The 12215-nt window shown below is 37.4% G+C and overlaps 1 protein-coding gene across 1 annotated transcript in view; it reads right to left on the bottom strand.

The window, feature by feature from the left end:
* LOC306875729 (voltage-gated delayed rectifier potassium channel KCNH8-like) overlaps window positions 1-12215 on the bottom strand; it is a 116871-nt gene that overhangs the window by 34423 nt on the left and 70233 nt on the right. The window contains exons 3-4 of the mRNA XM_079426438.1: window positions 5341-5475; window positions 2059-2198 (exon numbers count right to left, since the gene is read on the bottom strand). Of these exons, the coding sequence (XP_079282564.1) occupies window positions 2059-2198; window positions 5341-5475 (275 nt within the window). The remainder of the gene's footprint in view (window positions 1-2058; window positions 2199-5340; window positions 5476-12215) is intronic.

Below are 12215 nucleotides of genomic sequence, written 5' to 3'. Positions count from 1 at the left end.
CCCTGAGCAAGACACTTAACCCCTAGTTGCTCCAGAGGCGTGCGACCTCTGACATATATAGCAATTGTAAGTCGCTTTGGATAAAAGCGTCAGCTAAATGAATAAATGTAAATGTAAGAGTGGAGACATTGGCTGGAGGGAGCCATTCATCCATTTCATGTTTTCACAGATCACAAAAACCTTGAGTATGTAAAAAGTGACAAAAAACTAAATCCACGTCAGGCCAGATGGTCATTATTCTTCTCAAGATTCCAGTTTACTGTCACATATCATCCAGGAAGCAAGAATAGTAAAGCAGATGTCCTCTCCAGGCGCCATGATCCTCCCTTCCAAGAACATTCACCAGAACCTATCTTGCCTCCCTCAGTCATTATTGCCCCTGTAAACTGGGACATCATGGAGGAAATTCAAAGGACCACACAACAAGATCCTCTGCCTGCCAGGTGCTCACCCAACAAGCAATATGTTCCCCAGGTACTACGACAGCGGGTCATGCAATGGATCCATACATCCATCAATCAGGCCATCCAGGTATCTCTCGTACCATCAAATTGATCCCCAACGCTTTCTGGTGGCCAGCAATGAATAGAGAGATATCAGATTACATAAACTGGAACAAAACCGGTGGGAGGAATTCCTACCATGGGCGGAATACGCTCAAAATTCCGTCACTCATGCCTCTACAGGACTCACCCCCTTTCAATGTGTGCTCGGATATCAACCCCCTTTGTTCCCATGGTCTGGCAAACCCTCATCTGTTCCAACAGTTGATGACTGGATACGTCATAGCGAAAGGGTGTGGGACAGCACTCATGTTCATCTTCAAAGAGCTGTACAAGTACAAGAATTCCAGGCCAACCGAAGAAGGCATCCACATCCTCGCTACCAACCGGGACAAAGGGTCTGGCTCTCCACCAGGGAGATCAAGCTACCTCTACCGAGCAGGAAGCTCAGGCCAAGGTATGTTGGCCCATTCAAAATTTTAAAACAAATAAATGAGGTCACATATCAGCTTGAGCTACCTGATAAACTACTGCATCACTTCATCTTTTCATGTCTCGCTCCTCAAACCGGTCCACCTGAATGCCGACCCCAACGCTGAGTCCCAAGAGCCACCACCTCCGCTGGACATTTACAGATCGCCATCTTATAGGGTGAATCTGCTGCTGGACTCAAGGCGTAGAGGAGGTCGGCTTGAATACTTGGTGGACTAGGAAGGCTACGGACCAGAGGAGAGATCATGGATACCTGCTTATGACATTCTGGACCCGTCACTCATAGAGGAATTTTATCGAGCCAGGCCCAACCGTCCAGCGCCACGACCACGGGGACGTCCACGTAGAGCGCGAGGAGTCGCTCCTTAGAGAGGGGGGTTCTGTAACACCACACCAGCAGAGGGCGCCCTCTCCTGAGTTTTGACTGTGAGCTCTTCCTCTGCAGTTACTTCCTGTTTGGCGGCCATATTAACCTGGTCCCCACATTGCATCTTTGCGAAGTATTGCCAGTTTACTCTGCCTTATCAAGCGTTTGTGTCACTGTCTAGTTCTCCTGTGTATGACCGGTTTTCCTGTTTCTCTTGACTTCTCTTTTGGATTGCACTTTTGCCTGTTTGGACTGCCTCCTTGTGTATCGACCTCACCGCTTGCCTTGCTGACACTGAGCTTGTATTTGTGGAACTGTTTAATAAACCCTGCATATGCATTCTACTTCAGCTTCCGCCTCAACTCTATTACAGAATACTTTGCCTCCAATGAATCCAGTGGAGGTTTCTCAGCTCCAAGCAGCTTTCGCTTATCAGAGCGAGTTGTTGAAAAATTACCAGCAAACTGCAATCCGCAAACGACCATTTAACCCAATAGATTCGATCGCTACTTCGACTTCCGCCTCAACTCCATTACACTTTGTCTCATTGCTGAACACAGCATATTGTTATATATTTATCTTTACAAGGTCATTTTTGTATTTCCTTTGTATTTCCCACAACAATGTTTGTACTTGAAATATTCTTAAGTTCTTAAGTCTGAATTATAAGAATGTGAGTGTCTAACTGGGTCTTACATTGTTGATCTTGAGTTTGCTCTTGTCTTGCTTCTGCAGGTGTCCAGACAGTTGGTAAAGCACAGCTCTGCTGCGTCTCCGGTTGGCATTGAAGCCTGGTGGCTGTGTGACCTTGTGTACCTCCAGCCCCGTCTCCTCGTCTGAGCAGAGAACAGCCATATATCATTTTAGTTAATTTCATTTCTGAATTGCTTGGCTCAACACTAAATAACATCCAGTTATTCCAGAAAAAAAAAACACATGTAGATTTACTGTGCATCAGTAAAACACAGATTTCCACCATTACTTCACTTCAGTGATTAGAAAATTCTAGCTTAATTTTTTATCCATAACCCTCCATACAACAAAAACATCACAAATAACAACAGTATATTTTCAGTAAAAATTATTTGTACAGCCAAACCAGAAATAATAAATAAGAACTAATTATTTAATTATCACTTATACGGTACACTACTGTTCAAAAGTAGCGTAAATGCTCACCAAATCTGTATTTGTTTAAGTAAAATAAAAATAAAGTAAAATATAGCGGCAAGCACTGATTACTGGGGTTCAAGCACTTTAAGGCATTAAGCACATATGAAAAAAAGACATTACATTATTTAGCAAGCCTGTAACCACCTAAATCAATTATTAAAATGCATTTTGGAAAATCCAGGTAATTTACCATAGAAAATTGACGTTTTTTTTATTTAAAAAAATAAATATGACATTTATAGCTTTTAATAGCAATTATTTTTTTTTTTTTTGATAATTATTGACCTAGAGAGTCCAGAGGATTGTACAGTAGAGTTTTTTTTTCAAGATTGAGTTAAGAACCTAGGACCAGTTCGCAAAAAAAGTTTTTACATCTTCTCAATCATTTAACAAACGATTTGATTAACAGCCACAGTCCTAGAGGCAAAGTTGTTCGGAATGAGAATGTCTATCGTATGATTTGAGTATCGCAAGTTGGCCCTATGTGTGAAAATTTGCACAATGTACAATCGTTTACGCCCTTGAAAGATGCAATATTTCTGTCTGTCTGTCGATTTCCCTTTAGTGTTGCGAGTCAAACAGGCTCACCAAAATTTTTGGCGATTGACCTCCGTTAACCTTGTCTAATAGGTGCTCAAATGCCTATGGCGGCCATGTATTTTGAGATACACAAATGTCCTTATAGACACTTGTGGCACTTTGGACCAAAACCGTGCATACCAACTTTCATGTTGACAGGACAAACAATTGCTTAGTTGTAGACATTTTTATGTTCTTTCCCCTCTTATAGTGTCACCAAGTGGCCAAGCTCCACAACTTTTTTTTCATGTGACCTCAGATTCAGCTCTTACATACGTGTTCTGAGTTTGGCAAAGATATCTCATTTCGATCAAAAGTTATAGCCGTTTTTTTAAAAGAGGCCCTGCCCATTTCAAACGTTTTGGCATCCCTTTGCGTCGGAAAGTCGAAAGTTTAACTTTTTTGATAATTATTGATAATCCCTCCCCAGAGAATCTTCCTGCACAGGTTTGGTTCCAATCGTGCGAAAAAAAACTTAGGACTAGTTCGCAAAAGTAGGTTTTTCTAAAATACCAGAAAATTTGTGTTTTGTCCAGCATCAGCCAAGGACTCCGACGTCATAAGACAATTGAGCATGTGACAAACGGTTTAGAGTTATGAGTGATTTCGCACTTTTGATCATTGTTGGCCCTGTCAGGCCGATCTCTACGACTTACGGTTTGGTCTGCCTGGTCAGTTTTACATAAAGATTGCTGATCCTTGGCCATTCTAACAATTACAATAGGGTTCCATCGCTACGCACTTGAACCCCTAAATATCTCTATATCTTACTGACCCTTCTGACACACTTTTGACAGTGTAGCCTATATTATCTGTTTTGATGAGAAAATAAAATAGGGAAAGACATTAAAGGAGATCTGCTCCCTTCTCATTTGCTAACTAGCACATTCCCGTCAGCCTACCCTTCACTGAAGTGTTGATTTTAATTGATGACTTTAGTTTACATGACTAATTTGGAGAGTGCCATCTGTCAGCTTCTTGTATAAGATTATTTCTTGCAGTTTATTTCTTGCTCTTTCAAAATCCTCATTCCATCTTTTTTTATTTTATTTAATGGCATTTTTCCCTTTATTATATTAATCCAACCATGCATTTTTAAACAATATTTGGCCTAGTCAACATAATTAAGAATGTAACTCTCTATCCTTTAACTTGATTCCAGTTATTCACATTTAATGAGTTGACATCATTGAACAGTAACCGTGCTTTGGCTCAAGCTCAGGCCACTAAAGGGAGCTTCACACCTCTGAGCCAAGCTTTCTTCCCGGCCCTCCCTGTGTCTTGTGTGTGTCTTTTCATCTCTCTTTATCAGTCTACCATTCTCTCTTTCTCTCTGGGGAGGGGAGGTGTCAGGATTACTGTAACAGCGAGCACCACATGAGATGCTGCTGGCCTGTATAGAGGCATCCAAAACACACCATTCTGTAGCCAAGAACGAGAGAGAGGGAATGAGAAACAGAGGACAGGATAAGCTTGCAATGTATGACATTGACTAGACCAGGTGTTTTGAAGTGTGTGTGTGAATATTAGTGGAATTAAAAGGAAATAAGAATTATAATTTCGTAATAAGCTTTGTAGAGCATCCCGTATGAGGCTGAAAGCGTTGCTGTACTTATAAAAGGATAATTCACTCTTTTGAAACCGTTCTGCCTTTGTTATAGAGCACTTTGCCTCTGCACCTTACTGTATACAGCTATTTTTTTTTCTACACATTATGACTCTCTTGCTTTTCTCTCTTTTCATCATTGTTCTTTGTTCTACACAACAAAAATACAAATGTGTTTGTATTGCATTTTGAAAGGTTACCCTCATTACTGGAGGTATCTGAGAGACTGGATCAACAAGCAATTATGTAAGAATCAATGTAATGTTTTCTGTAAACCACCAGTACAAAGAGGGTTTACTAAAGAATGAGAAAATAAAAATTAGGGATCCACGGATAAAAATATGGCTGATTACTACTATAAATTCTATATTTTTAAACTCAATACATTTTAATAATTATAATAATAACAAATTTTTATAAGTATAATAATTATTAGTGTTTTTAAATATGAAGTTTAAGTGCGTGTTGTGAGAGAACGCAAAAGATTATATGTATTTAAAAATATGTTTAATATATATATACAGTAGTTTAATTGCCCTTATTTTACCTAGATTACCTTTGCTGTCATCTTCGATATATCCAATAATAGAATCTACCGATAATCAATAATAATATCTCACCTCTTTCTGGGCTCTGTTCTTCATCTTGGACTTTCTTATTGTCTGTTATGTCCTTGTGTGATACTAGAAAGAGCACCACCTCTCCCTTCTCATTCTTAATGGGCACAATATCCAGAAGACACCAGAACTGAGTTCCTGTAAAAACAAAATAACCATAATAGCCGTCAGAATTAACATTCAAAATGAACATTCAATATTGATACACATTTATTGACAGGCATTTACTAAGACTTATATTTAGACCAGGCATTATGTTTAAAATGTATTATATACAGGTGCATCTCAGAAAATTTGAATATGGTGAAAAAAATATATTTCGAAAAGTGAAACTTTCATATATTTTAGTTTCATTACACGTAAAGTAAAACACTTCAAAAGTTTTTTTTTATATTAGAGCTTACAGCTAATGAAAGTCAAAAAATAGTATCTGAAAATATTATAATATTTACATTTTTGAGTTTCAATAAATGACCATCCATAGAGTATCAATTCTGGGTATCTCTTGTTCTTTGAAACCACAATAATGGGGAACACTGCTGACTTGGCAAAGGTCCAGAAGACGATCATTGACACCCTCCACAAGGAGGGTTAATCACAGAGGGTCATCACTGAAAGGGGTGGCTGTTCAAGGAGTGTTGTATCAAAGCATATTAAATGCAAAGTTGACTGGAAGGAAGAAATTGGGTAGGAAAATATTCACAAGCAACAGGGATGACTGCAAGCTTGAGAATACTGACAAGAAAAAGCCGATTCAAACACTTGGGAGAGATTCACAAGGAGTGAACTGAAGCTGGAGTCAGTGCATCAAGAGTCACCACGCTCAGACATCTTCAGGAAAAGGCCACCAAGCCACTTCTGAAACAGAAACATTGTCAGAAGCATCTTACCTGGGCTAAGGAGAAAAAGAACTGGACTGTTGCTCAGTGGTCCAAAGTCCTCTTTTCAGACAAAAGTAAATTTTGCTTTTCATTTGGAAATCCAGGTCTGGAGTCTGGAGGAAGACTGGAGAGGCACAGAATCCAAGCTGCTTGAAGTCCAGTGTGAAGTTTCTGAAGTCAGTGATGATTTGGGGTGTCGTGACGTCTGCTGGTGTTGGTCCATTGTGTTTTATCAAGTCCAAAGTCAATGCAGCCGTCTACCAGGAGATTTTAGATTACTTTATGCTTCCATCTGCTGACAAGCTTTATGGAGATGCTGATTTCCTTTTCCAGCAGGACTTTAGCACCTGCCCACACTGCCAAAACCACTTCCAAGTGGTTTGCTGACCATGATATTACTGTGCTTGATTGGCCAACATGCCTGACCTGAACCCCATGTGGAATCTATGAGATATTTTCAAGAGAAAGATGAGAAACAGTCAATCCAACAATCCAGACGAGCTGAAGGATCAATAGTGTCTCAGCTGTGCCACAGGCTGACTGCTTTCCTGCCACACCTCACTGATGCTGGAATTTGTGCCATCAGTGAGCCCCGACCAAGTATTGAGTGCAGAAATGAACATACTTTAAAGAACTTAAACTTTTCTATTTTGTAAATCCTTTTTTTGAATGATCTTAGGAAATATTCTAATATTTTGAGATACTGGAATTTTTGACTTTCATGAGCTGTAAACTCTAATCAAAGTAAAAAAAAAAAACATTTGAAATGTTTTACTTTACATGTAATGCATCTAAAATATATGCAAGTTTCACTTTTTGAAATAAGTTACAAGAAAAAAATTTACTTTTTCACGATATTCAAATTTTTTGAGATGCACCTGTATATAGATCCATAAAAGGCTTGATAGGACCTTTTCTTATTATTAGTTTTAGTCTAAATCAGAACTAGCTTTTATCAGAAGTTGCTCAGTTGGTTGTACTGCCTTCATTTCCCATGAGTCCATATTTGTACCTTGAGTTAAATTTAAAATATGGGGGGGGTTGGGGGGACAACAACAAAAACCTTTTTGCAGCTCTAGACTTAGTAAATAGCAAAAGCAGCAGAAGGACATCTCAAAGTCACTGTCATCTAAAGTGCTTCGTATCCTGTCTGGCAGGAGCATCTCATATGAATCCATTAGATTTTAGCAATTGAATCTAGGGCTGCAATAACTAATTGATGAAACTGATATAGAAAATTGCCAGCAATTCATTTAATTATCGATTAGTTAGTCTTTATGTTCATCACAGAGAATATCCATCACTGACATCACATAGCATTGCAGAAAAAAAAATCTCAATGAGAAAAACACATTAGACAATGGTGGAGATCACAGAATGAGCAATGCAAAACAAAGCAAGTTGTCTGAAGTTTGGGAGCGCTCTACACTTCAATTATGTAAACAAATTAATTTTTGAAGCAAGTTGAAATGGTTAAAAAAAAATATCTAAATGTTTTGAAATATTTTATGTATTTTTATTAAAGACAGCCTCAATAATAAAATAATAGGCATTCAGAAAATGTGTTACTTTCTCTGCTAATAATAATACTTGTTGCAAAAGAAAAAAGCACACATTTGTTGTTATATTTAGCTAATGTCATTTTTAGATGTGTATAGTTCCTTATCTCTCTAATCTTTGATTTCTTCGCCCAAAATGCGAACAAAGACAGCGTTCAACGTGACACAAACATGATTAAACAAAACTAAATCATCTCTTCATAACATGTTCATATCCTGTCTTTTTCTTCCTGAGTGGTCTGATTTGTGTTTCTGAGCATTTGGCCTTCCCAGAAATGAAATTCTCCATCTATCCAAGTTTCCACTGATGTTTGTCAATAACATCTATACATCCATGTACTGCTTTTCTTTTATGTATTGTAAATCAAAAGTTTATAAAAGTAGACTTTTGACAGGTGAGCAGAACATGTCTTGACTGCTGAGCACAGAATTCCCTGTTTTGTGTCTGTGTGTATTTGTGTGCACAAATGCAGGTTCCTTGACGTTCTGCAGCTGCTCAACATTATGCCACAGTATCATAACATGCCTCATTAAATCGAGACGGAGGGAAACGGAAAGAAAGAGGTAGAACATGCTTGGTTGGAGGTTGGAGTCCCTAATGATACACAGTTCTGTGTGTGTGTGTGTGTGTGTGTGTGTGATGTGTGATGTGTGTGTGTGTGCGCGTGTGAGGGAGAATTACCAAGCCCTTTCATTAGGCACAGCTTGAGTCAAGAGAAGTAAATTTCAAAAAGAAAAGAATACATTTCATTGAACCAGTGGTCAGAGACCATAGGCCATATAACACAATGAGCAATGCGTTCAAAACAAACAAACCACTTAATAAGGTCTAAGAACAGCAACATGCCAACCTATGAATAAAAGCATGTGCCGCTGACAATAGGTAAACACTATAAACTGATTTGTGCCACATGTGGTGAACAGCTAAGATCGACAATGAATGATTAAACGGCCATTAGTTTGACTGCACAATAGATTGAAGGTTGTTATGATGATTATTGGCCAATAAGGGTCAGGTATCATTCTTAAACCTCACATACGAGCTATTTAATACACTAAATTAACTGCATTGTATCTTAAAGCAACTGTGTTTACTATTTATTGCTGTTTTGAAAGAATGGTTTTGAATTTAAACTGCCACAGTTTGCAATTAAATGGCCGTTTTGACTGCGAGTGTACAGCAATAATAAAACACAACAGGGTTATACAGTCAATGCCGCAGTAAATAACAGCAAGAACCAAACTATTAGGCATTTCCTGTGAATTTCATATATGGGTTGTTGATGTGATATGGCATTTTCACTGTCCCACAAGATAAAAATGAATATAATTAATATTGTCGTTATTTAAAATGCAGTAAATGGTTAAACATTTCTTTGTCCAACGTGGACCTGTTGTTATAAAAGTTGCAGTGTTATTAGATTTTTTGTTTACAATTTTACAAGAATGTTTTACAAATCTCAAAAAATTGTCCTATGGTGTGACTGTCACAAGCATGGTTCAATAAATTACTTTTATAAATGAAAAAGAAAAGCATAAAAATTTTAATAAATACCTGTAATTGTTGTACAATTATAATTGTACAAGTGTCTATTTTAGTAAATGTCAATCATTTTTTTTCATCCTTATATTTTTGAAAGTGTAGGAACTTGATACATTTTGTCTCTGAAAACCATGTCCTCTGTTGTGACACCATTTCCTGATATTAAATCGGCCAATTCCAGAGAAAACTTTAATTAGTTGAAGGACTCCATTCATGGTCGTGTTACTGAAGCCTCCTGTGAAGCCCATGACATGTGCACATGGGCAATTTTGTCTCAGAATTGTTCAAATATTTAACTTTTTTGGAACCACTACAAAAGTATTACGTTTTGTTGTCCTTTGGTGTGACACCCCTAAATTATATTTTTTAATTAAAAACTGCATGTTAAACTACAAAATCATGGAAAATCTTGCAAATGTGTCTTGCTTACCGCTAATGACAGGTTAGCTTTGAATAGCAAGGTCATTAATTGACAGAAAAAGGCTGAAATGTCCTATGGTGTGACAGAAAATGTCCTCTGGTGTGACGCCTGTACTGTCACACCACAGTACAAAGATGTCACACCAGAGGACAAGGTCTATTTAAAAAGCATTTTAATTAATTAAATAAGATTAAACTACTTTTTATTCTTTTTTGATAATTTCCAGTCTTCTTAAATGCAATAATGACATTAAATTATTTTTAGTTTTTACAGAAAACTTGCACTGTTATAAAGTGTCATGAAAATAAGTATAAAATGTTATACTTTGTTTTTGAGACAGAAAAAATTGAGGGAGAGAAGTTAGTGGAAGAGAGAGGACACAGAAATATATAGAGAAAATGAACAGGGGTCCACACAGAAGGGAGGAAATCCTAAGAGAACAATGCAGAAAGTAAATAGAATCCAAATGATGCCTTAAAAAGAGTAGCCATATAGTTTAAAAAACTTAATTCACATCTTAATGAATATAGTTTGAATATCGATCATTTTTAGTTGTGCCGCACATGCAGCGGGGGGCTAGAAGAGTTTCAGTAACATACTGATTGATTAAGAGACTGAATTTTGTTGATGGAAATTATATTTTGTTTTTGTTTAAAAAACATGTTGATTTTGTTTGTATCAAAATTAAACTTTCTTTCTCCTTTGACATGTTCAAAATTAAATAGAACTAATTTATTTAATAACTACTATTTCTGTTCTATGGTGTGACACACATAAACGAACCACAGATTTGTTTTTATCTCAAAACATCTAAAAAAAAAAAAACACAGTTGAGTATTGCAATAGGGGAGATACAAATATCACTCAACTTAAAATAGTATAATTTTCAGCAGTTTTGAACAGATGACATCAAAGTTTGTCTTGTTGTCAATGTTTGTCTTGAAATCGTCCAAGAAGTCATGGGGGAAAAATGATGTTACTTATAATTTCATATTAAATAAAGAGCATTATATGAAAATAAGTGTCTAACAATGAAGATAAATCTCTCTCATGCTATTTATGTATTATTAAGGCAAGTCATGTCGCACGGTGGCCATCTTTGAAACGCCTCTTGGGCATGCAAGTGCAACTCCTATCTTTTTGAATGGGGAAACATCAAATTCTCCAAAACTGTTCGCCAAGCTTATGATTAAATTCAATATTTGAACTCACCAATGGAATCTGACAACAACTGTATCATAAATGTTGTTTATTGTGCTCAAATACCGTTAAAAAAGCTTATTTCTCAGGCTAGATCAGCCAGAGCGCATGCGCAGTCCTAAGCGCACGTCTCAGAACACTTACTGTTTTTATAGCAACCGGGACTTCTGACAGCAGCTGAAGTGACGTGCAGACTTTACCGATTAGGGATTGGCTCTTTTGCTCAGAAGGTGGGGCTTCGTTCGATAGAGTGGCCATATTGAGCGTTGCAATTTTTCCCATTCAAAACTATGTGAGTGACATGTCTTGGGTATTCCAGCCTGATCTCACGGCATTTCATACATATTTTACAAGTTTGCTAATTCGTATGAATTTGTGCGAATGACCTACACCTAACCCCGCCCCTGAACCTACCTGTCACTGGGGTTTAGACAAATCATACAAAATCATATGAGTGACGTCGTATGAATTAGCCACCTTTTAAAATACGTACGAATTGGTCGTGAGATAGCGTTGGGTATTAATATTAGTGCATGAGAAAGAACCATTCAGGATGAGTCGATTCACTAGAATGAATGAGAAAAAGTTCCTGGAAAAGCTGCACTTAAAACAGCTAAACTGTCTACATTGTCACGCTACTGTAAACGCATTATAGCACTTTGTGCATGTTTGTGCATTGCGGAGAGTGTGAGACGGAGCTGGGAAGTTATCGAATCTGAAATCATGATCGCCAAAGGCAATGCTAATGTCAGTATAAAAAAAAGTTAGAATACATGGATTAAGTATAATATATAAAGGACATAATAATAAAATTACAAAACAAAAAAACAAAGCAGTCCTTTAAATGTTTAATAAGACAATTTAATTCTATAATGTTATTTCACCACTTTAAAAAAATATATTATTATTTTTTAATGATTTAATTCATGTCAAAGTGATAATTGAATCTGCATTTGACAGTTTGTTAAGGCTCTTTATCTTACAGAGGACTGACAGTGTCTCAATGCTACATGGCAGCCGTGCAACAGAGGGAATTTACAGTAGTCTTACAGCTATGATCTTTTATTCCTTTTGAACCATGTACAACCTCAACCTGAACCTGGAGGCCACGAGAGGTGTGTGAGACATGTTCGGCAAGTGCCAATGTTTAGAAGTCCTTTGACTCAGTGACAAAAGTGGCAGCATTGTTGTGGCTGATGCACAGAGGCGACGTGATGGAGGAAGCATTCAGAGTTCTGTTTGGGACTGCAGTGGCTTGTTCAGACAATCCACAA

The sequence above is a fragment of the Barbus barbus genome (assembly GCF_936440315.1).
Source record: "Barbus barbus genome assembly, chromosome: 10".
NCBI classification, from domain to species: Eukaryota; Metazoa; Chordata; class Actinopteri; order Cypriniformes; family Cyprinidae; genus Barbus; species Barbus barbus.
The sequence above is the reverse complement of the archived record's forward strand: the minus strand, read 5'-3'. Positions and strand labels throughout refer to the sequence as shown.